Source organism: Ornithodoros turicata, chromosome 5 (assembly GCF_037126465.1).
Source record: "Ornithodoros turicata isolate Travis chromosome 5, ASM3712646v1, whole genome shotgun sequence".
In the NCBI taxonomy this organism is placed as follows: domain Eukaryota; kingdom Metazoa; phylum Arthropoda; class Arachnida; order Ixodida; family Argasidae; genus Ornithodoros; species Ornithodoros turicata.
The window spans coordinates 31,092,951-31,118,080 of NC_088205.1; the positions used below are offsets into that span (position 1 = coordinate 31,092,951).

Sequence of the window (25,130 nt, forward strand, 5' to 3'; positions counted from 1 at the left end):
ACGCGTACCTTGAGGGCAGTCTATCTCGGGAACGCGTGAAGCTAGGACGCCGATCGAGGTGTCGTTGGCAAGCGCTTGAGAGGTTCTAACTGAACCTTAAGTGACATCGGCTTTTACAACAAATAGCCAAAGTCTCATAAACATGCAAAATTGAAATATCAAAATTTCGCCAGAACGTCGGCATGTATGAAACTAAAATCTGATCAGAATTGAAGGAAACGGCAATCAGAAGAAAGGGCGGCTAGAGAGGAACCCAAAAAGTCCCCAGGGTCCAGCACCGAGCGATCGAGAGACCTACGGGAGCGCCGCAGAAGATTAGCGGCGGAGGCAAATTCGACTTCCGCGCGCACAGCGGCTCCTTACTCTCTGTCAACGGGGCTATTTCGACTTGAGCGAGCGACTACAAAGACGATGGAGTGCATCCAGAAAGGGGGGGGGGGAGTCAGAGCCCGCAAGAGAACCCCAGGCGCAGCGGTGATGGGAGGCGGCGCCCCCCTACTTAAATGTCTTGGTATTAATAAATGACTAATGAATGGAATGGATAAACACTTGTATTTCCTTCACTAAAATTCCGCAAAGGAGCAAAGAAATCGGGGATCGTGACGTTTTCATGTAAAACACTACGGCTCGGACACGACTGAGCCCGCCCCAATTTTTCTTTTTTTCAAATCGTTTAGTGGTTTGGTCATCTCAACATAGTGTGCATGAGCAGCCTAGAGTCACTAAAGCTCATTAGTGATTCTAAAACGAACCACTCATGCCCAAAATCCAAGTCTTCGATGTTTCATGGAGCTTCACGAAACTAACACCATATGTTGAGACGGTATCACCTAGATGGCCAGCTGTTTCCTACAAAAGTGAGATTTTGTTTAGGCTGACAGTCAACTTGTGCTTATAGCTATGAAGCTTACACAGAACTCTCGGTTGACGGTCGTCCTCAAATGACATCGACTGAATATGAGAATAGAACTCGAAACTCTGACGTTCAATTCTGAAAGGTTGATGACTCATTAACGACCCAAGAGGCATGACCTTCTAAGCCAAAAGCTCCGCTCTGCAGTAGGTATATCCAAAAGGGTTAAAAACCGGGCGGTTCGGAAGTTCAAATTTTAAAATCGCTAAAAAAAAAAAAGAGAGAACAGTGCCGGGAGAGAACAGCTAAAAAGACAATACTGCAGCAGTGACGGCCAGTAGTTAACTACATGTAGTTAAACTACTAGTTAAACTACCTGAATGTAGTTAAAAAGTAGTTATCAACTACTTGCAGAAATGTAGTGGCAACTACTAGTTAAACTACTATTTTAAGTAGTTAACTACAGTAGTTAGGTTACTGAAGGCGCTAACTACTTCCGATTTTGCCGCAAGCTTTACCGCACGATTGTGCTTCCGACTTTTACCTTGACCTACTTGTTTGATGAGAACGGAGGTGCAGAGCAATTGTGTCGTGCATGTGTACTAAATCTTCACTCTTAATGCTTGTCTAGTGAAGCCTCATTTGATTTGCTGTGAAATAATTCTGCAACTTAGTTTATCGCGTAGGCACAGAAAGAATCCCGCCGTAAGCTTTGTATTTGACGATCATAGCAATGGCTTGAGCCAAAGTTTATTATTGCTTGTGATTCCTATTTAGGTGTCCAACAAGGGATTGGAGTTGGTGGACAACGTTAAGTAGTTATAGATGTAGTTAAACTACACTGCAATAGTTAAAAAAGTAGTTTTAACTACTTCCCCGGAAAGTAGTTGAACTACTAGTTAAACTACTCAATCACAAAGTAGTTAGTAGTTAAACTACTGTAGAAGTAGTTAGTGGCCATCACTGCACTGCAGTATATAATACTCATCGTTTCGGATGGTCGCTGAACGCCCGTTTCAGAATTTTCTCATACAAAAATCCCCGGATTTTCTGCTACTGGGAATGCACGAACCAGTGCGGCTTCCTACCCTTCGAAGTGTTCAGCTGTTTTCCACGGGCACTATGCCAGGGACATGTAGTGTCTCGAAATTTACCGAGAGAAGTCTCAAAGTTTACTACGCTGAAGGAGAGTTCGTCACTCCACTGTGCCAGAGTTTCAATGCATGGAAATTCTTCCAACCAGTCCTGGTCATTACCATACGGTGCTTCTTCGAGTAATCTGGCGTGACTGATCAGATCATGTGGCATAAGTTGTCCCAAGAACTCGCTATTTCCTCTGCGCCAATTTTTAAGAGGGTCCCAATACACCTCTTGGAACATAGAGGAACGTATGATACGATCAACATTTATAACACGTCAATTCCCTCCTACTCTTCTTCTTCCTCACACTTTCTGGCCTCGATCCGCAAACGGAGCCTTAGTTGCGGTACAATGAACTAGAAGAGGGGGGGATTTATTTGCAGAAAAAAAAGAAAGGGGAAAGGGCAGTGCAGCGAAGATAGCTTTACTTGCATGCGGTGAACCATAGTGCAGGTCTATGCCCTATAAAGCTACCGCATTTAATTTCACACAATACGGAAAGGTACCGCGATTTCTTTTTCGATCACGCCAATCAGATGAAGTCAGTCCACATTACAGTTTACAAAAGTAATGTGGCAAACCAGTTAGTGCAGCCCCGTTCTTGAGAGGTGGTGGTGGTGGTGGTTAAGTGCTATTTCCGGACGATCTGCCTGCCAATGTTTGCAGGGTGTTGCTCGGAGGGATCGTGCGTCCTGGGCCGACCTCACAGGGAACTGTGCAGACATTTGCCTTAAAGCGTCTGAGGAAAACCAAGGGGAAACACCCAGAGAGCACAGTAGGCGCCAGGGTTCGAACCCGGGTCACCTGCATGTCGTACTTCGTCTGCACTACAAACTGTAAGTTACACTACTCACAGCTCCAGCACGTGACCTATGTACTGTGATATTATATGTATTGCAAACAAGAAAAGAAAGGGGGCAACGGAAAGTGAGAAATACGACTCTCTCCGCATATTCTACATTTACGGAAGCAACAACGGTGAGTATACTCCATAATGTCAAGATCCCGAGTCTGGACACCCTATAGTTGTGCACAGACTCAGGCTTTTCATATTATGTAGTATGTCCACCGAGCTGGCCTGCATCTATGCCATACTCTGAGTAAGGGTGGGCATATTACCTGGGAAGAAATCTGGTGCGGACATATTGGTCGTCCAGGTGTCCATGTCAACGTCTTCCTTGTTCAGCCAAAGGACGGCGTCCTTGACAACCGGCTCCTCTGTCTCTTTGTGTCTGTACACGCAGCAGTGGTACGAATACGACAGATACAGCTTCTGGATGTGGGGAAACACCTCCGGCGGTGGAAAGTCACGCAGGAAGCGGTTGCCCGAAGTCGTCAGCCGGTGCAGTCCTCGAAGACCCCGGTACGGCATCACCGGGAACACGTTGTCTGCAAGGTTTCTAGAATAATACGGTGTCGAGTTCAGTCAATTTCACGCCGTTTATTCGAGCCGACAAGCCACTTACAGGTCTTGCAATTTGGTTGTCACCAGAAAGGCATCCGGGTGGACTTCAAATATCTCATTCTTCTGCAGTGCCCTGCATGGAAAGTGTAAACCGTTCGTACCGAAAAACGCATTACGTATGGCTTAGGTTTTACGGTGTCTTAACATACAATGTGCTAGTAATCACCCCATGTCATAGCCACGATTTATTTGGTGTTGTTGTTAGTAGTAATGACTGGACACAGACTGCCGCCAACACACAATTTGGTCTAAACACGATTTAATTAGCAATTAGAGTTAATTGCGACCCCCCACATTAATCAGCACCCTCCAGGAAGTCATCACACTAATTGGGGAGCATCTAACTCGTGTCCAGACCAGCTGTGTGTTGGCGGCAACCTGTGTCCATAAAAAAGAAAAAATAGATAGAAATACAGTGGAGAGAAACAATTTATTTGAAAATTAACGATGCCGTGATGCAGAAACAGCTCCGGAACACCTGAGTGACCAGCGACCGCCATGGTGCTTGTTGACGACTGGTAGTTGCAGAGATCGACGACAGGTGGCCACCTAGTTGCAAGGCATCACACCAGATGGCGCCACCATCCTCTATGCGAGAAAGACAGAGAACAACAACATACTAGCGGCAGGTAAAATTGCAACACTGCACAACAAGTCTAGGCATGCCAGAGCGCGTGGAAAAGGTGTAACCGCTACTGCTAAACAGCACGGAGAAAACAGTGCACATCGGGGAAAAGGCTTAGAGGCGACCGGTTAGGCCTAACCACAGCGTCACCTCACAACGCTACGAAATTCAATGGCTAACACAAATCGGTAACCGCAAAACGCTAGGCACACAACGCTATACATGCGACAACACGAACAAAAGGCCGCTACGGGTCACTGCTAAACAAGTCTAAACATGCGCGTACCGGGAATATCCGTTATGGCAAACATGCGAGAAAAGGTTCAGAGCGCGCAGTCAAACAACGCGCAAACATCGAGCATGGCAAACCACTCACCTTTTGCTCCGTGGCGACGGTGCGACCGATCCCGACGACAGAGAGCCACAAACTGACCTGGCGCAGGGACTGCGGAGCGACCAAATGCACGTCTGTACTCCAGGAGAGCCAGCGAGCAAGTGACTGGGGTGCCTCGCAGCGGCCGCTACGCATGCGCGCGCGCGCGCGCTTCTAGCGCCCTATGTGCCGCCGGTATCCAGCGGTCATCTCCTCGCGGGCGCTCCTCGTTTCGGTTTCGCTCCCTGGTCCTTCCACTGCGCGCGCGCGTGCTCCTAGCGGCAGCAACTTGCTTCTCTGTTTCGGTTTCGCTCTCGGTTCTTTGCGCGTGTTTATTTGTATAAAGGCAGCGCGCACTGCGCTCACATCATCAATACATGAAAATGTTCAGCTACCACGCATTACAAAATTGTCCCCGTACCCACGCTTCTTGGGAAGAAGTGGAGAATGAATGTTTCATCAAGGAAAGTCCCCACAACGAGCTCGTCATCACTGCTTTTCGCTACGTGATAGACATGGTAGGCTTTGGCAATATTGGAGAGATCTCGCCGGGGCCGCTGCAGGAGATTGTACAACGGATTTACGTCCGTTACAACAACGTCTGTATAGCGGTTCCGGGCGGACCCCTGAGACTGATGAGCGAATTTGTGAGCTCGACCAACGCCGAATTCAACTACGTCTCTGCAGACATCGTGGACCTTCTCGCTCGTGCCATTGACATATTAAGTATGCCCTGCGGAAGCAGAGACATTTGCAAGCAGTCTACATCGCAAACTTTGTCACTGATTCATTGAAATACTGTTTGGTTATCAAAATGCAATGCATTAAACAGTCTGAATAACTTCGACGAAACTCTGTGTTTTTTCAGGGATACAGCTGCAGATTACCGTGCAGATTACGGATGGCTACTGATGGGAGATCTACCCCTGGTCCTAACCTTCAAGCCTCCTCCGAAGACCTTCTTTTTGCGAATCGGCGATCAGCTGACCACCTGTCGTTGCGGTGGATTCTGGTCGAGAAACCCCAGCCGTTGGTTAGACCCGAGCCTTCGTCCGTACTTGGGCTGTTTTCCCGGCTATGAAACCAAAGCTGGAGGCTAACTTATGTATAACCTCTCACGATAAGTAAAAAAAGGTTGTGTGTACTCTCATTCCGTCTCAGTCATGACGCCCCAGCAGAGGTTTGCAACCTTTGTGCAAACGCGAATGTATCGGGTCTTGCTACGGTTACGCGATTATATTCATGGCGATGGCTGCGAGGGTGACTTTCGCTCGATTCTCAAGACGATACCCTTACGTCTGTTCACCGTCAGCGGGAAGATTACAAAGAAAATGAAGCACTTCGTAGATTACAAGCTCGAGCTGTTGGAAAAGTATAGACGAGGAGAGGCAGTTGACCCGTGTCTCATCAACGCGGGTTTCAACCGACCCATCGTCCGTCGCTACTGGCTTCTCCACACATCCCTTAACGTCACGGTGACCGGCGACGAGCGTCGGGTCAGCACGTTTGAAGATCGTCTCGCAAGCGTCTTGTGTATGTTGTGAAAAAAATATAAACAGAACATTTTACGAAGCGAGTTCGCTCACGAAGAGACGTTTTATTGTTTCGTCATTCTCTTCGGGGTTACAGGAAAACATAGATACACAATTTTTCAAGCTGTAGCGTTTCGACATGTGCGTGGCTACGTAGATGCAAAAAAGCCCGCAGTAAGGCGAAAAAGGCGATTGAATACACTTGTCGCTATACTCGTCCACTAGTAAAGTCCTTCGAAGGTTTGCTTCGATGGGGGGAAGTCCGTAACTGTCGAAAAACACGGCAGACCCGTCGTAGTTTTCCAGGTAGAGCACCCAGTGCTGGCCGCGCTTTCTTCGCTCTTCCGTAATGACGATTAAATAGCCCGGCTTGCGTAAGACGTAGGCTTCGTCGGAAGCACAAATGCCTCTCAGCATGGTGGAAGCGAGGGGTTCAGGGACACGAGTTCCAAGATGTCGCTCTCGTACATCTTTTCAATGGGAAGGTGACCGTATGGTCCTTGTCGATGCACATGAGCTTGGGACACTCGGAAATCAAGAGGACGGTGACCGCGTGTGGAAGGGCTTTAGCGAAGCGTAATTGCAGGCGAACGTTTTCTTTTCGCCACTCGTTCAAATGCAAAGGAGAAGAACACTTGTCCACGTCCAAGTTGAAGTAGAGAAGGAACCCATTCGTTTTAAATTGGTCGTAGCTGTACTTAAAATGTTTTTCACCCAGTTCTTGCAAGAAGTTAAAGTAGGGAATTTTGACGAGATCGTTCTCAAAGTCGTACTCGGCTCGCACTTGCTGGCAGTCCACGGAGAGCATCGAATGAGACAGATCGTAATGGCGGAATTTCTAGGGGTTCGATTGGATGTCGCCCTGAAAGTCGGACGTGGTGAGCAGGGCGACGCATAATTTGGAAGGCACACTTCCGGGGTAAACGTTTTCAAAGTGCGCGTCCAAGCTCCCGGCACTCAAACTCCACACTTTGGTTTCCAGTCCGCGTAACACGTAGATGGCTGGCGTGGTCTGAAGCCGCCGCTCGTATTCCAAAAACAGCGAAGGTGCAAGCGTCACCTTTTTCAAGTGTAACGTCATTTCTTTAATGTCCACCTCGTAATTGTACGTTTTCTTGTCGTTGGGGGCCGATATGAGTTTAAATTCGTCGTTGTTTAACAGGAAAACTACGCGAATTTCGACGGCAGGTACCATCAGGCGCGGCTGTTGGAACAGGTCGGTATTGATTTGTCCGACCAGGTTAAAGTATTTTCCACCCTTCGTCGCTTCGTAACGTTGTTTCGGACCGCGAGACGAGACGTCGTAATCGCTTTTTAAATGTTCGTCGTCCTCGACAAAGAGTCCAGCCGCTTGCACGGTCTCTTGAGCTAGGGGTGTGGAATGAGTACGACGTCCAAAATACTCCTGTAGGCGTACAACTCGTTGGAACTGACGAGCTTGTTGTTCGCATAAACGGTGACCCTCTTAAACATGTCACTCAACAGATGGTTTATTGGGAAAACGACATCTTTGTCGTCCATTTCTTCCCCGTCCTCGCGAACAATGCGCGCGGTCAAAGACACGAAGCTGCCGTAGAGATCCAAGTGTGCCCTTTGCAAATTTTGAATAGAAAATTCGATCACTGTATTATTTACCCCGTTGACCGGATAAAAGAGTTGGTACGAAGTATCTTCCACGCTGTATTGAATGGAAGGGGGTTCGAACATCATCACGTCACTCGTCAGACCAGAGCGGCGATCATTGCGACTGTTTTTTGTCTTTCGTTGACGTCATGACGGTCGGAGCGCACAGCGGATGTGTGACCCTCATGGCGAACCAAAGATATCTGCAGGTGCGTCGTGTGTCGGCGCCTTTTGCGACGTTTCTTTCCATTGTTGTTTCCAGAGCCCTCCATGGAATCCAGCACGTCCCTCCCCGTTGCTGTGGCCGTCTTTTTTACTGCGCGCGATATTCCTTCGCTATCGCTTCCGCGCCAAGCCCTTCAACGTTCTCTGGGCGATCGGTTTTATTTGTTGCCAGATGGGAACGATAAACTTGGATATGTTGCTTGGATATGTTGCCCCCTCGTTGGAAAAGGGGTCCCGTGTACACGGGAATTATATTTGGGGAATTACGGTACATATTTGAAATGCAACGTTAAATTGGTTCTACCTTTGGACCGCAACGGTAAACGTCTTCCCGTTTCGTCCGCGAGAACGATCGTCACTTAGGGAATTTCGAATCGAGACAGGTTAAAATACTAGATGTTATCTAACGTGTAGGTGACGACGTGCTTGTCTTTCTCGTAATAAAAGGGTAGTATTTTTAATATCGGTTTTTCCCACTCCCCACGTACGTGGGTTCCACGATATCCGTGTAGACGATTACGTTGTGAAACGGGGGTTCCAGGAGTACCTCGACGGAGCTCGTGGCATCCTCCTCCCCTGTGAACGCGGTGCGCGATTCGAAGCCCAAAAGCACGGCCAGGTACTCGGAAAGTCTTAAGGAGGTGGTGCCCTCGAAAAGCCGAATTTTACATTTCTGTTCGCTTCCGTCGAAGTGAAGCCTATGTGCTCTTTAATCGCATCCAGGAGTACATGATGATACACGGAACGCAGCAAGGGACACGGACGAGGAAGTGCACAAACGAACTGCTGACTCTCAACTAACAGAAGCATCCAGGCATCCTAGCATCCAGGAGTGCTTGGGGTGTAGCATAATAGCCGGGAGGTAGATGAGACGCGTAGAGTTTCTCCGTGTCTCTCGACGGGCGTGAGCTGTAGCAGCTTGACAAAGGGTTCCAGTACGTGCAACTCTTTCGGCGTTTTCAGAGAGTAGACGTTATCCGCGAATTCTAGCGAGGCGTCCAGCTTGTGCGTCTGGAAATACTTGTTGAGTGTGTTACGTAGGGACGTGGTTTCCGAATTCAAAGTGACGTCGCCGAAAGCGACGGGTGCGGCGTGCTCCAATAAGATGAAGGTGGCTTCGCGTTCGCTCAATTTGGGAGGCTTCACCGCACGACCTGCTTCGCACGATGCTAGCGAGGCGTCGAAAGCCTGTGCGAGCCGAGGATTCAATTCCACGGCTTTTACGTCTACGGGTAAGACGAAGTCATAACGCGATTTATTGTAAGCGAAAGAAACGTTAAAGCTCAGCTACACCGATTTTCTAGTGTTACAGAATGGAATGGTACTCACACGATGTGTTCATAAGGGAACACTTATTATGTGTGCAAAATAGTTATCCCAAACTCCTCGCGGTTTTTCGAAAAAGTGAATTTTTAGTTTCACTGACATTCCGTTTTGTGGCCCGCAAACCCTGTGTCGACGACACATTCGTGGTCTGCCTGTGCTCCGGCTTGGCATGTCATTTGGCTTGGTTTCTTCCGCCAAACCGGCCGGTTTCTTCTGCCGAGCCGTCTGCTGCGCAGATTGACATTGGGGAAGTGATAAACAGTTCGCTATTAGGGAGCCAGTATATTTCTGGACTTCACTGAACCCACGAGGTACGTGAGTTTTGCTTCCTTCGACTGCAAAGCATTTGCTAGGCTAGTACAGACTTCCTGGTGTGTTTCATGTTCTGTGCTGCGTGCCGAGAATCCGTGAGCGTTTTGCTCCCGTCTGCAAGAACACTTCAGCATGCAGTTCCAATCTTTCAAATCACAACTTTCCGAAAGGCGAAAGAAAAATCTATTGACTGCAACAATCGGTTACAACGGTCCATGTCTAGTTTAGCGGCGCCACTCGATTTCAAACATCTAATCTACATACCTGGATGGAATTTTGCATGGTGCATCGTAATCCAGAATAATCAAGCGGCGGTCGGTTCCACAAATTCCTCCAGAGATCAGTTTCCCCTGGAAAGTTTCGGCAGCGGCGACCATGTCATCTCCATACGCCCATTGTTTACCTATGACAGCTTACGCACACCTCGCACTCTTCCCAGCATGCCTTTCGCTTGTTTGTTGCTAAGACGCACAGCAACTCCGCTATCGGACGACAGTCGGCCTCCTCTTCACGCAATTGCTCCGCGCCAAAATTGGCACTGTCTTCTGCCAGCACAGCCTCGAATAACTGCGGGGGGGGGGGGGGGGGCTAGCGTCCCCCCCGCGTGTAATATGTACTGACCTAACCTAACCTAACCTCACTACACTTCGTTTAGTGAGGAAAACCAAGCTCTATGGCTGATGCGTAGCAGTACCACAAATGATACCCGTCGAGATCTATTGCTTTCATTGTGCATTCTTGGCAACGAGCGAGAGGGAACAGGCGAAATGCATGCTGGGAAGAGTGCGAGGTGTGCGTAAGCTGTCATAGGTAAACAATGGGCGCATGGAGATGACATGGTCGCCGCTGCCGAAATTTTCCAGGGGAAACTGATCTCTGGAGGAATTTGTGGAACCGACCGCCGCTCGGTTATTCTGGATTACGATGCACCATGCAAAATTCCATCCAGGTATGTAGATTAGAAGTTTGAAATCGAGTGACGCCGCTATACTAGACATGGACCGCTTGCACTCCACGTCTCAACTATCACCGTCTGGGTTTCAAGCTGAAGGCTGTCACCAGTGCCAACCAGACGCCCCTTCAAAGTTCATCTGTTTTTATTGACGGAACAGTGACAACTGGTACTGAGACATTTCATTTTCTGATGAATCAAGTGCATTGCATCACTTGTGCTCGACTTCTTGTGTTCGTATACCCTTGCTGTTGCTCGCTAGCTTAGAGCAACCATGCCTGGGATGTTTGTGTTCTTACTCCAGCGCTCTCAGAGTACATTTCAGCAGTATCATCGCACGGCAGTACATCTTGTGTATTTTGAGTAAGGTATAAATTAAAATGTTGGCCCAGCTGTTGTATTTTGGTCACAAATAAGGTGTCCTTCCAGAGACCTCAAGGGCAGTTCAAGCAGTTTCATGTATGCAACAGCACATACCTTTTCTCAGTTTTGAGTAAGGTAAATCGAAATCTTCCAGTTGATGCGTTTTGGTCATAAATTATGTTTTTCGAGACGTTTCAGGATTACATTCAAACAGCATCATGTGTGCAACAGTACATTCTTTTTCTCAGGTGAAGTAAGGTAAATCTGTCCGCTGTTGTGTTCTGGCAATGCAGCAGAAGCTTGTGTTGCATTCAAGTGGTATCATGTATACAAAGACTTGTTTTATGCCTTTCTGTAGCTGCTGTACTAATATTGTGAGTACAGAGACATTCCTGCAGAACATATCGGAGCATCTTGTGTGCTATTGTTGGTGTTATGTCCTGGTTGAGTCGATGGAGTTGGATTGAATGCAGCTTGTTAGTTGAGGCATGGTCAGATGATGTGCGGCCACGTTTTTATTGAACCACAGACGACCTATGTTGCCAGCCTTGGCAATACATCGCAAACGTTGTGGGGGCGCTACAAGAGAACTTACTTAACACGTTGTGGGGCGCTACAAGAGAACTACATAACAGTATGATCTGCAGCAGTATATTGATAATGTTAATTATTCATTGACTTCAGCTAACATTTACATTCTTACTTCCAGGTAAACCTGTCACGCAGATGCCCTACCCCTTGGTATGCTTAGTTCAAGATTGTACCGAAACAATCCACCTGGAGCATTATTTTTCAATTGGCAGTGGCATTACTATATAGTAATGCCACTGCCAATTGAAAAATAGACATGAATTAGACAAATCACAAAAATTAGACATTCAGTGTGTGGTGTGTTGTGATATCACAACACACCACACACTGCACGTCTAAAGGTGCGTGTACAATGCATCAAACCTATTCTCAGGTACAGGCGAGCTGGTACGCAATTACAACATGAAACAACTGACACAGAGATCGTAAAGTCATGCCTTTTCCTCCACGCCTCGGGTTTCATGTTGTTATCCTCACATGCAGCTCATTTCGCCTGTGCATGAGCAAAAGCACATATTGTTTTTGGTCACATGACACGGGACATAAATAGTACTATACAGCATTCTACATCATGTAATCATTCAGTTGTTCATGTTTGGATATTTTAACCATGGAATTTACCCTGCATGCACCATACCATGTCCAAACACGAACAACTGCTAGACAGCAGCGTGTACTGTTGCCGTATAGCGCTTATGGCTCCCGTCCTGTGATCGGAAACAGTGGTATCTTTTTCTGCTACAACCGGTAAACTACAGTAAATATTTAGAAATACTGTGTTATACCATAAAGCACTATGGGAAATGGCGGTTTGAAAAACTGGGGAAGACACTCATTAGAACGGGGGACATGTTCTACGGTGAAATTTTTTACAGTGTGTGCTGTACCACGTAATGCATTGCAGGCCCACCACAGTATGGTAACGCTCTGAATACTGATTTGCTCAAAGAAGGAACGTGTGCGTTTCTTGTACTAACTTCCCCTTATGCAAAGTAGTAGAAAAATGTTTTCAGCCAATGGGGAGGGAGAGGACATCATTCTGGAGTCTCGTTGACCTTGTGTCGTGTGTGAATGGTCATTTTGAAGAGTGTATATAGGTGGTACAAGACTGTGTTGACACATTCTTGGCAGTGTTGACTAATAACCATAATAAAGTAGAGAGTACATTTGTTGCTTCATATATTTGTGTCTTGGCAAAGTATGTAGAGATACATCTGTCTCAACATGCAGGTGCCAAAACTGCTTTTTGTGCCTAAAATATGACAAATAGTTGTCTGTTCAACACCACTAATCATGTGCCGGCCTCCATGACATGTCTGTGACATTCCAAAGTGATTAACATGTCCCATAGATGTGTGCAATGCTGAAGATGACTGTGTACTTTCTATGGATTCTTGTTTCAAGAAAAGTACTGTGTGATTTGCTAACAGCGCCTGGCTGTACCTTCACAATTGTACATAAAAGTATGTAAAGTTTCCGGAAGGAAACATCATGAAGGTCCAAAGCGAAAAACCCTGAGACGAGGGATAGGAAGGGACCTACACAATGTCTCAACATAGTGTGTGTAGTCTCTTCTTGTATCTCCTCTTCAGGTCTCGCCATCATGGACACTATCACCAGCTCGCTTACTGTTGAACCGTTCTTTCAACGATAAAGGTCACTTTCATGAACTGGATGACAGCCAACGTGCTGTCAATAAAAAGAATAATGGAAGGAGCTCAATATGATCCTTAGGCTGTGCGTTGTCATTGCTTTCTGACAAATGGTGACGTAGAATTTCAGGACAGTGCCTGCAGTGGTAGTATACTTGTTTGTTTGTTTGTAAGAAAAAAAGGTAGTATACTTGTGTTCTCACCCTTGACGCCCATTGTATGTCATCGGTCACCTGTAATCTGCTAACATGCACATAGCTAAAACAAAGTATATTTGTATTTCTTTGAATACAGTTGGTACAGCACATTGTTTTTTACATGTTCCTTTGAAAATATTTAAAAAAAATTCTCTACTCTGCAAGTCTCCTGTCAGCTCTACAGAGCAGCTTCGAATTTCACTAGAAGCCACGTGTGAAACCTAGACCAAACTAGTGTTGAAGGTCCACATAGTTCATAGATAGATATTATTATTATTATTATTAGATCATAGGTCAGGCTTAGGTCCTGGTTGGTAGCAACGCAATTGAACCTTATTAAAAATTGGTGCGGGAGGTGACCAACATAACTAAATACACCAACTGACTATCACAAATTTTGTGGTGTTATACTTTTGAAACAACATTAATACGCCGCAGTGGTCTTTTCTCCTTTATTCCTTTTAACCTAGAAATATTAGGACTTCGGCATCACCAGCCTTAGTTGCTGAGCATGCAGTTATTTACGTTGAGCGCTGCACTTTCATATTTGTTTCTCTGGACAAGCAAGCCCGGGCTTCCCCATTTTGATAAGGGTCTTTCAGCTTTTAAAGGGCATTTGTGGACAAGGAAAACAGTTGGACTCTGTGTATTTTGCTACGAAGTGCACTGTACAAGGCAGAGGACAACATCAATCATTTCCACCAAGGTTATTACATTTGTGATAAAGTACATATACCTTTTGTCACTGACTAATTTGGTGGCAAAGTTACTTGAGTGGCAGTTGTGCAATTTTAAGCACATGTTAAAAAAAAATTAGGGTATGGGAAGTGCTGCCTGGTTGAACGTGTTTACGTCGCGAGACAACTGAGTGTGGAATATACAGCACAGTGTAATGTTCCTTATTCTGGCAATGTTAGCATGGTTCAAGAAGTGGGAAATGTTGCACTAGCCTTAATAACATCTGTTGGGCCCAGCAAGCAGGATACATATACCCTGATCTGAAGACACTATGCCTAACTCAAAAGCAGCATGAGATCGACCTTACGTGTTTATTTGTGAAACTATTATGAATGAAATATGGCCTGTGTGGTATAGAACAATGCGCACACTCAAGTAAACATGCAAAAAATACGTATAAGGGCTCTCGATCTACATGCCGTGATGCGCTCTACGAGATAAACAACACACTACAAAACTACATCCAACACTTTTTGTGCGGGGCAACTCTAATGACCACTTTCGTATAACCGACGAATGGTTGAACAAATGCAGTTCGAATGGTCACGATACATTCCTACGTCGTTCATTGTGGTCACGCTATGATGCTGCACAATATCTCGTGTAACAAGCCTGGCAATTGCACGATGTGCATGGGCGGAAATACGGTCTTCTTTCTTTGAAGACCAGTCCTCCGCAGGTATATGCTCTAACGACCACCAAGTCTCACGTTGTTGCTCAATCGCTCCCATTTCTGCACTTGTAGTAAAAGCAGCAAACGGATCGACGTGAATGGCAGCTGAACGGTTGAACTGCGAAGTTCTCGAGCACACAATCACAATTTCACGCCAAAGATGTTGTTGAGGTGAGTTCGCAGTTGTTGTTTCCATCGTTCAATAGTTCTCGGGATTACCTCGGACGAAACGCTCATCATAGCCGGCGGCCATAACTGGATTTCCTCGCAAACGGGAGAAGACGAGAGGGAAGTCGGAGAAAGCCTCAGCTTTCATCCAACCAGAAGCACGATTCTCTATCTACGTAGGTGGAGCAGGTTTTTCCCATCTACGTCACAAAAATGGCTGCACCCATGGCTTGTTTTGGTTTCTTTGATTAATTAATTTTCGTAATAGGAAGACAAAATTGAGAAACGAAGGTGCGTTTCGGGGGCAGTTGGATGTGCTCGTTCTGAATATCACAACCGTTTTAACACATCGGGAAATCGGCGTAGCTGACCTTTAAATTCCGAAAGGGCTTTTCCCAAATCCCTCTCGAGATCCGAGGTGACACGAAAAGTTCTCCCAGCTTCGACCGTGTCCTCGAAAGAAACCTCGATTTTTGCATCTTGCCTTTCGTATCCGATATTTAAAAAATCGTTGCTTATGCTGAGATCCATCAGACCGACTTTATAGCGATTCGAGAGCCGAAGCAGACTGTCGAAAGCTACCGTGAAGGCGTTGACTTTAGTCGAGGAAAGCTTATCCATGCTGCCGTTCGACAGGAGGTGGGCGTAGATGTCTGACGTCATTTCTCAATCTTGACCACGTCGCTGCTCGGAACCCAACTGTCGTGTTCTTTGTCGTAACCGAACTAGCGAACCAAGGAGAAGCTCTGACCATTCACTTTCTTCTTTCTCAGCACTTTCATTACTGGCCAAGGCTGATTGGCCTCTCGGGTTTCAACGAGTACCTCCTCCGGGTAGAAAGATCTGTACACTTCCTTACCCCGATAATCTTCCAGGTGCACGACGGAAGGGGAGGTGTCTCTCAGGCGAGAGACAGTGAAAATCTGAGGCGACCAACTCCCTCCCGAGCTCTTATGAAAATCTTTTCTGTGTAGTAGGACCCTCACTTTATCCCCCACTTTGAGCTTCTTTTTCACGGAGGGTACGACGGGCTTCCCATTTATCTTATTGAACAGCTCCAATTCGTTTTCGGGCGTGACTTCGGACGGGCTGATGCCCAAAGTCCGGTGTTTGGTGTTGTTGTAGTCGCACACGATCTTGAGAAGCGCAGAAACGAAGTGGTATTTTCCGGTTACTCTAAAATAGTGGAATATTCTGTCGCGTCAAGTGCGTATGACCCATTCCGCCTGCGATGCCTTGATTACGGAAGAAAAGGTGGAATACATGTGGACCTTCTTTCGTGACAGGTACTCCTTGACGGTCTTGTTGTAGAACTCCCCTCCTCTGTCGCAAAAGATGTGTGTAGGAGTGTTACCTCCTCGAAAAAGTCTTATCGTGGCCCTTTTCATTTTCGGCAGGGCGTTTCGTATTTAGCAGGAGGGTGCGCAGAAAGCGGGAGAGGGAATCGATCGCCACGAGAATGTAGCGGTAGCCACCGTTGAACCTCTTGTATTTTGAAAAGTCGGCGAGATCCATTTGCCAAACGTCGTTGATCTTGAGTCCGATGATGAGTTTCCTATTAAACTTTCTTCTCACCGGATGGTGTAGTGTGTAGGCGTCCAGCTTTTTGAGAATGGCAAGAGCCTTGTTTTTGCTCATGTGACACGCTTTTCTATAGTGGTCCACGCCCCCCAAACCACCCTCTGGTTTCTCATATCCCTCCATAAGTCGTCCACGCAATGGAGGCTTGCTGCTGCTGCTGCTGTTGAGGTTCGCGAGATTTGGGCACAGAAATCAGGCGCAATAGTTTTGAGACTTTGGGGAACCAGGAAGGTTTCTTTCCCATCTTACGTTGCAACAAATAATTGACGACTTCGTAAATGAAGGAGTGCCTGATGGGCTTGCCCGACACGGAGACACAACCCCCGCAATCGCAGGAAATAACCTTCTTTAATTCCGAGACGACCCTTTCTGCTTCCTCTTCGTCCACCTCTGGAGAGAGGAGCGAATAGTCGAAGTCATTTGTAGCGTCAGACGCCTTGTTTTTATTGTCGTGGGGGTCGAATCCGGACTGCTTGAGTATGCGATACCGTGCTTGCAGTATGAGTTTCACTTTGACGTCGTCACTCTCCTTCGAGGAAAGAATGTTTCCGATGGAGGCGGTCACTTCAATTCTCTTGGCCATTGGCGAAGAGGTTCAACATGGCGGAAAGCACGAGAGAAACCACCGAAGAAAGAACGCCCTGCCCTCGCTGCTGAGACAGATGATGCTCGTTGCGGATTCTTGTGAATCTTTTTGTAGGCGAGCCGACGCAAGAAGCATTTGTGCTTCTTCAAACGTGTGAACGTGTCTGGAGCTAGAGCCACCTTTCCGTTCAATACATTGAGGCGAATTTCGGAGAGGTGTTTCATGTCGGACGAAGAAGAACGTCTCAAGACGTCGCGACGGTGCGGAAGGGGTAGAGTGGAGAGTACTTTCAGTAAAGTGAGGTGAGGGCGGAGATTCATTTCGGAGCGTAGATATATTGACGTTCTCTCGAAAAGACATTGCTACACAACCTGTGATCCTCGTGCGTGTAGTAGTGAAGATCCACGAGTAAATAAGCATGGGGTGACGACATCGCTTGTTTATATGCGTCCAGAAAATACTCCAATCTTTTTCTGCCAAATAGCTGTTGCCCGAAATGTTCCATCTGGCGGACGCTGCGCACGGTGCGCCACAGGACGACGTAACTGGCGTTGTAGGATATAGTTCTAAAATGACTACTGTCGAAAAAGACGTTTTGAACGAGTAAGAAGATCGACGCGTTGGCCTTGTGAGAACCTCGAATGAAATGATCGGTCACCTCCTTCAAGGAACCGGCGTCGGTCATGTGATTTTCGACGACGATGAGCGTAGCGCGCGACATGTCCCACTCTCGCGGTAGCTCCTTGGTAAATTTTATGGAGTCCCCAAATTCGTCCTGCATTCTCGGCGAAGCATATTTCTGTATGTAAAATATTTGTGACGGAGGCTTGTCCACCACGTCGTTCAGGTTCCTCAGCACGTTCGCAACGAAAGTAGATTTGCCGCACATGGAGGGGCCACTTAAAATACAGCGAAAAGGATGGCGGAAACGACAAGGTTTGGGGGAAAACATGTTGCATGCGTACACGTTGCTCGAAGAAAAAGAAGAGACTGAGACTCGTAGAGAAATGCATCGCTTTTATTTACACGTCGTCGTCGTCCTCTAGATCGGAACTGCGTTCCCAATACAGATTATCCAGGCTAAAGTTGGACTTCTTTTTTGTCAGTCTGTCTGCTGCTAAGATGCGGTCGAGCGTTTTCATCTTGTCCTGGCACATTTCTTGACGTGCTTGCAACCATCCCAGGCGATGGACTTGGAAGGCTTCCTCCACGATGCCGCGAATAAATTTCCGAAGTTCTTCGTTTTTTGTCTTTCCTCGTCGGCGAGAAACGCAGGAGAATAAACCACACATGGCGTTTTCCATGTATCGGTCAGATTGATGACGCGAGCGCAGTGCGCGCTGCCTTTATACAAATAAACACGCGCAAAGAAATGAGAGCGAAACCGAAACGGAGAAGCAAGCCGTTGCTGCTAGGAGAGCGCGCGCGCTCAGTGGAAGGAGGAGAGAGCGAAACTAAAACGAGGAGCGCCCACGAGGAGATGACCTCTGGAGACCGGCGGAGCAGAGGGCACTAGGTGCGCGCACGCATGCGGAGCGGCCACGGCGAGGCGCCCCAGTCACTTGCTCGCTGGCTCTCCTGGAGTGCAGATGTGCGTTCGGTCGCTCCGCAGTCCCCGCGCCGGGTCAGTTTGTGGCTGGTTGTTGTCGGGATCGGTCGCACCGTCGCCGCGGGGGAAAGGTGAGTGATTTGCCGTGGACGATGTTTGTGCGTTGTTTGACTGCACTCGTGTTAAGCCTTTTCTCGCACGTTTGCCATAACGAATATTCCCCATACGCGCATGTTTAGACTTGTTTAGCAGCGACCCGTAGCGGCCTTTTGTTCGTGTTGTCGCATGTTTAGCGTTGTGTGCGTAGCGTTTTGCGGTTCCCGCCTTGTGTTAGCCGTTGAATTCCGTAACATTGTGAGGTTACGCTGTGGTTAGGCCTAACCGGTCGCCTCTAAGCCTTTTCCCCGATGTGTACTGTATTCTTCGTGCTGTTTAGCAGTAGCGGTTAGACCTTTTCCATGCGCTCTATCATGCCTAGACTTGTTGAGCAGTGTTGCAATTTTACCTGCCACTAGTATCTTGTTGTTCTCTGTCTTTCTCGCATAGAGCTATGATGATGGCGCCATCTGTTGTGATGCCTTGCAACTAGGTGGTCACCTGTCGTCGATCTCTGCAACTACCAGCCGTCAACAAGCAACATGGCAGTCGCTGGTCACTCGGGTGTTCTGGAGCGGTTTCTTCGCCACGGCATCGTTGATTTTCGAATAAATTGTTTCTCTCCACTCTATTTCTATCTATTTTTTTCTTTTTCATGGACACAGGTTTCCGCCAACACACGGCTGGTCTGGACACGAGTTAGATGCTCCTCAATTAGTGTGATGACTCCCTGGAGGGTGCTGATTAATGTGGGGGTACCAATTAACTCTAATTGGCTGACCAAGTTGTGTGTTGGCGGCAGTCTGTGTCCAGTCATCACTACTGTTGTTGTGCTAGGAGACAAAGGGCTTGAGAGTGTTTCTTTTTCGTGTTAGAGTGTTTTCTGTAACTCAAAGTACTGAAATAACGTGATAAACCAGGAAGAGGATGCATGAGAGGGAGATTCACAGATCGTTCAGATAAAGTTTTCTTTTTGTCATATCAAAACCGTAAAACGTCGAGCGGTTTGCATGTTGTGGGTCACCTTGTTAAAATAAGCGAGATCGCTCGAGATCCCAGTTTATTACGTTTAATGTAACATTAAACACCACGCATGATTTGAATCAGGCCACCCCACCCGGGAAAATACAGCTAAGCAGTAATTCTGCCTGCGAACATACGGTCGCTCTGATAGACACCTCTTCTTGATGTTAAGGCAAAATCAATCTAGAGCATTATACAGCAAAGTTAACTACAGTTTGACTTTCAAGGCCTGTTTGAGCTTCGCAATTTAGAGCAGCCTTTCTGTTTCTGTTCGAATTACAGAGATCTTTAACTTTTAGTGAAACATGACGAAAACTCTCATAGAGGACGATAATACATCATGTTTGTGAATGGCAAACGGACATATGTGATCAACAATTGTCCGGTTGGCGTAGAGAAGGTATCTAGGTCTGTCTGTGAAGTTCTCCGTTTTGTATTGCGCGAACCCTTTAACCTGTTCAAGTGCCTACTCAACAGCCATTTTTTTTTTTGCTTCCAATAGTTCTAACAGGACGAGGTCACAGTCCTTGAGCTACAAACGACTAAACAAGCTATATACGAGTAAATACTCGACCTACGGAGGCATTACCTGTACCACATGCAGGAGGATGGACAAGCGCATGGCAAGAAGTATACAGGAGGGGGGGGGGACATCACGTGTCGAAAGTGGTGGATCATTTTGGACAGACGGGAAGGGAGCAGTGTGCTCATTTCCTTTTTAATTTTTCGTTCGTAGATAGTCATAGGGGCAGCATATGGCAGCTGGTGGTGATATAGGTGTCTAGAGAGAGACGCACGGATCAGTTAGCGTCCTCGGCACACCTGAGCTGCAGTCCTTGTTTACCAACTCCGAACGACAACGACAGGCCGTTCAGCAGCTTGTTGAACTGCGCCACCCCGGGATACGGTACATCATGCACAATCATCACCCCCTCCTTCCAATGAAAATCCTCCCTAGAGGCCTACCTCCCTAGAGGCATACAGACAATGCTCCATAGGCTGCGCACTGGATCTGTGTTCACCAACTCTCAACTATTCAAGATCGGCTCTAGGGGTGACGCCGGCTGTGGCCACTGTCAACAACCTGAAGCAATCGGGCACATCCTGCGAGAATGCCGAGCATACCATACTGCGCGCGAAGCCCACCTCCCTCACTCCAGCTCTGGCACGCTAGCGGACATCCTCTACCCCGGTGGTTCTTATGCCGAACGTTCCGCTAGTGATAGTTTCGTGTATTTTTCGATTGTTACTTTCAACTACGCCGCCTTCAGTGTTGCCGGCAGTTGGTTGCTATTATCAAAATTTGAGAATGAGTACAAAACAGCATCGACCCCCCCACCACCACCCCTGAAGCTCGACACCCCCCCCCCCCCCCCTGGGTCGATTTTCGGGGAAATTACTGCTGTCCTATGTGGAAAGGAAAATAAAGCGAGATTCTAGGACGTACAGCACTTGCAGTGAAGAGAGTCCTTGGAACGAGTCCACGTTCACCCTACGGATGAGGTTGTTCCCCAGGTTGAGGTCACGAAGCTTGCTGAGTCCTTGAAAGGGCCTTCCTTCCAAAGAATGGATTCGGTTGTATGTCAAATCCCTATGGAAGCAAATATCGTGAAAATGTACTTTGCTTTATAGTGACATGACAGTATAGGGCAAGCTTGCGCTTGACCCAGTTGCTAGTTAGCAATACAATGACAGTTGCAAAGCAGTACTCACAACAGCAGAAGGTGAGAACAGTTGGTCAGGTCTGGAACACTCGTCAGTTGGTTCGACATGAGATACCTAGAAAAACGTTTCGCTGTGTGAAAAAGTTACTAAAAACTTCTTTAAAATTTATAAAAATTGTTGAATTTAGAAATTTGTTAACAATTCGGGTGAATTTCGTTACGGGTTCGTTACCAGCCCGATAATATTTTTGGTCACAAGGTTTCTTGTCGCGACGGCAAGAAAAAAAAAATTCTATAGCATCCTTCGGGATCATCCACAATGTCAATAAACTAGAGGAATCACAAGGGGAATTCAATTCCTTTAGAATCGCAGATCGCCTTTAAAAACAATGTAGCGGTTGTAGGTCTCACTTCCTAGAGCCACCACTGTGAGACGTGATTTTCTCTGACGAGAAGATTCTCTCAAATGCGGGATACGGGCCAATACTACTAGTATGGGCTATGAATAGACGCTGCTCTGTTTCGGGAAGTGTCTATGATGCTTTTTGTGATGCGCCACTCGGTTTTTTGTCGCGTTTCTGTTTCACCTCACATATTCGATTTCTCTTCAATCCCATGGAATGGTGAAATAATATAACTAGGGAATCTAACTATAGTCGTGTTCAACTTAAGAAGGAAAAGAAATCTAGTCCGTCATCTACATACGCCTTTGGAGATATGGGGGCAACTATAGCGCTCCAGGAGAGATACTGCAGCGCCGCTGTGGGGGTGGGTTCGCGTAGTGTTATGCGGACAGTCTTAACAGCCAATACGGAAGCAGAGAGGGTGTGATGGATGACATTATCTGGCGGAGGAGGGAGAGTGGCGTCTCTGTGCCCTGCCATCCTATCTGCGGCGCAATAATATTTTGGGTGCTGACGGAATAGATTAATTTTCCTTCTTAAGTTGAACACGACTATAGCTAGGGCTTCTCGTTTTCTGCGTGAGCCAAAAAATACCGAAAACCATCCCCCGAAAGTTGTTTTTTTTTAAATATCGGCATATTCCGAAAAATACGAAAATGGCGTTACATTGCGTATTCAATAGGGAGCCTTTGGTACTGCTGGAAAGTGGCAGCAATCTCTTTCTTCCCTGCGAGGGAAAAAAAAAAGAGAGAGAGAGAGAAAAAGGGGGAGAAGAGAGTTAACGAGTTCAAAGTGAGGCATAGGCAGGATGAACGATACTGATGGAACGGAGGTGCACTGTAGACGATAGGTGCACTAGAGTGGTCTTTCCGTGAGGCCCGTTTCTTGAAGAAACGCACGAGGTTGCGAGTTTTTGTAAGTCGTTCTGCATAAGAACCTTCGGGGGACAGGACGTCCGTCACTATGCCGGGCCTGGAGTGGGAAAGGTGAGTTTCCCGCATTGTATGGTATGCGCGGCATTCTGTCAGGATATGTTCGATAGTTTCCGGATGATGACAGTGACCGCAACTGGGATCCTGCCTGGAGCCGATCTTGAACAGTTGCGAGTTGCGTCGGGCTTACAGTTGTTACCCCCCCAATTACAGCTTCACTTTTCGGTGGAAGAGGGCGGCTCCTCAAGTTGCTTACTCCAAGGTTTCTGCTTTTTTTCCCTCTCTCATCTGTTTCAATGACCTAGGTACCATTGTTTGTGGTGGGTTTCGGTAAATCGGCAGTGCGCTTCCTACTTCTGACACGTGAACGTTTCTTTAACTATCTGACAAATTGCAGAGCGAGTTCGATTCGCGATTAAATTTCTTTTAATTAAACATCGATAAAATTACCTCTAGTACGTGGCAAAAGTTTTCTAAATGCAGTTTGGCATATATTTTTGTGCGGCGTGCCTTTCTATGACAATTTTTGACACGGTTGCGGAAATACCCTGAACAGATATTCACTTATTTACTTTGTACCCACAAAACATTCCCTCTAGGTTCCGGCGAATATGCGACAGTAGCATGCATGATTCGACTCACAGCATCTTGAGCTTGGGCACGGTTCGACATAGGTCTGCTGGCACGGAGCCGAGCTGGGCCCGGCTCAGTCGAATCTGCTCCAAGGAGTGCGTGCCATTCAGGTTGGGGAACTCCTTCAGTCCTGGCACCTCCTTCACCATTCTAAAGAAACAAGTGCATACTCGAACGATACGTCGCATTACGATGGACCAAGTGTCTTACAAGCGCTTGAGCTGTGGCAGGTGAGCGAAGGTGTCCTTGTGGAAGGACTCGAGTGGGTTGTTTGCCAACTCAAGTAGCGTGAGCCCGGCGTTGAAACGGAATGCATCACCGGTCAAGAAGCGGATTTCGTTGTCCGATACGATCCTGTTCAACAGAATAAAATTTATAAAAAGAAGAGTGATTTACTTAAGTGCCATAAGTGATCGGAACCAGTGTCAGGACGTGTGTCTTGACGAGGTCACTGGATCTAATAAGACGGTCAAATGCACCACTTAAGCAAAGAGGCAGGGGAAGGTGGGGTAAGATGAGACAGAAATTTGCAATTGCACTTTTTTCGTATTTTCTTAAAAAAAATCTAGCCATAGGCACATTCTCAGGGGTCTAGAGCTTCTGACCTGTAAATGCAGAACGGACGTAGTCGGTCTAAAATAAACATAGAACAAGAACGCAAAAAAAAAAAAAAGCAGATTGTCTCATCTTGCCCCAACCCTCGGGGCAAGACGAGACATTGCGTGGGGAAAGACGAGACACGCCGTGGTAATGAGCTATACAAATTAGTATTTGCATTCCAAGCGGACAAAGTAAAGCCCGTGGGCCCCTACACAACCCCCCTGAGCCCATCGCCCGCATGATGTGCAATAAAACCACACAGAACCCGGCTATTTTGCTCCACCGTCCTTTGCAAGCAAGGCATCGCCAGTCTGATGTGCCACTGGTCGCTCGTTTTTGCGCGCGCCTCTGATTTGTTGGAAATATCCTAGGAAACAGGAACATTTGCTGGAAAATGCTAGACGATATGAAAAAACGAACGACGAAAAAAAAAGAAATCTCTGAGGAACAAGCTTAAAGCCAACTAAAAGTTGACTTGTCTGTTTCTAAGTTATATTAAATTTAAATTATATTAAATTGTCGCGTCTTACCCCGTGCATATCATCGGATGCATTAATTTTTCTGTTCAAAACCGGATAACCAAGAGTGTCCATATTTTGCACATATCTAGATGAATTAATAAAGAAATAGGATGTGAACTTACACTGACAGAATAAGCCTGCGAAACGCTGCTGCACAGATAATAAGAAAAAGGACTACAGAAAATCGCGCCTCTCTGGCGGGCCTCCACATTCGTGGCAGAAGTAACTGTGTTTTTTTCTCTCTCTCTCTTCAACGCATACACCAATCCGGACAATTCTCACGAGCAATAAAGCAGACATGCAGAGCCACCTATGAGTGAAGTTTCTAGCGCATGGAGCAACGCGTCTCTGAGACAGGCAGCGTCGAGAAAAAAATGTCGCGTCTTGCCCCGCGTCTCATCTTGCCCCATCTTTCCCTACATATGGACAAAAATCGTTTGCTGGGGGTCATGCATACTCAGTTGGGCAGAAGCAGCTTTAAAGGAGCATGGAAGTGATATTTAACATCGCTCGAAACCCTGCTTCATCTTCACCATGCAAAATTTTTTCGCTCTGCGGTGCATTGTCCCTGCGCAATAAAGCAGTCGAGAAACACGAGACCCGCGTGACGCAGAAACTGCTCAGTGCCTTTCTTTTTTCTTCTTCTTCTTCTTGGCTCACGCGCCGCTTATACATGCTTGAGCTGTGCCGTTGGACGTCACTGGTCACGTGCAGGAGCCCGTGATACGTCACG

The 25,130-nt window shown here is 47.0% G+C and overlaps 1 protein-coding gene across 1 annotated transcript in view; it reads right to left on the reverse strand.

The window, feature by feature from the left end:
• LOC135394289 (leucine-rich repeat-containing G-protein coupled receptor 5A-like) overlaps positions 1-25,130 on the reverse strand; it is a 372,926-nt gene that overhangs the window by 40,489 nt on the left and 307,307 nt on the right. Inside the window, exons 9-14 of the mRNA XM_064624974.1 lie at positions 23,487-23,630; positions 23,286-23,426; positions 21,357-21,422; positions 21,091-21,234; positions 3,460-3,531; positions 3,113-3,393 (exon numbers count right to left, since the gene is read on the reverse strand). Of these exons, the coding sequence (XP_064481044.1) occupies positions 3,113-3,393; positions 3,460-3,531; positions 21,091-21,234; positions 21,357-21,422; positions 23,286-23,426; positions 23,487-23,630 (848 nt within the window). The remainder of the gene's footprint in view (positions 1-3,112; positions 3,394-3,459; positions 3,532-21,090; positions 21,235-21,356; positions 21,423-23,285; positions 23,427-23,486; positions 23,631-25,130) is intronic.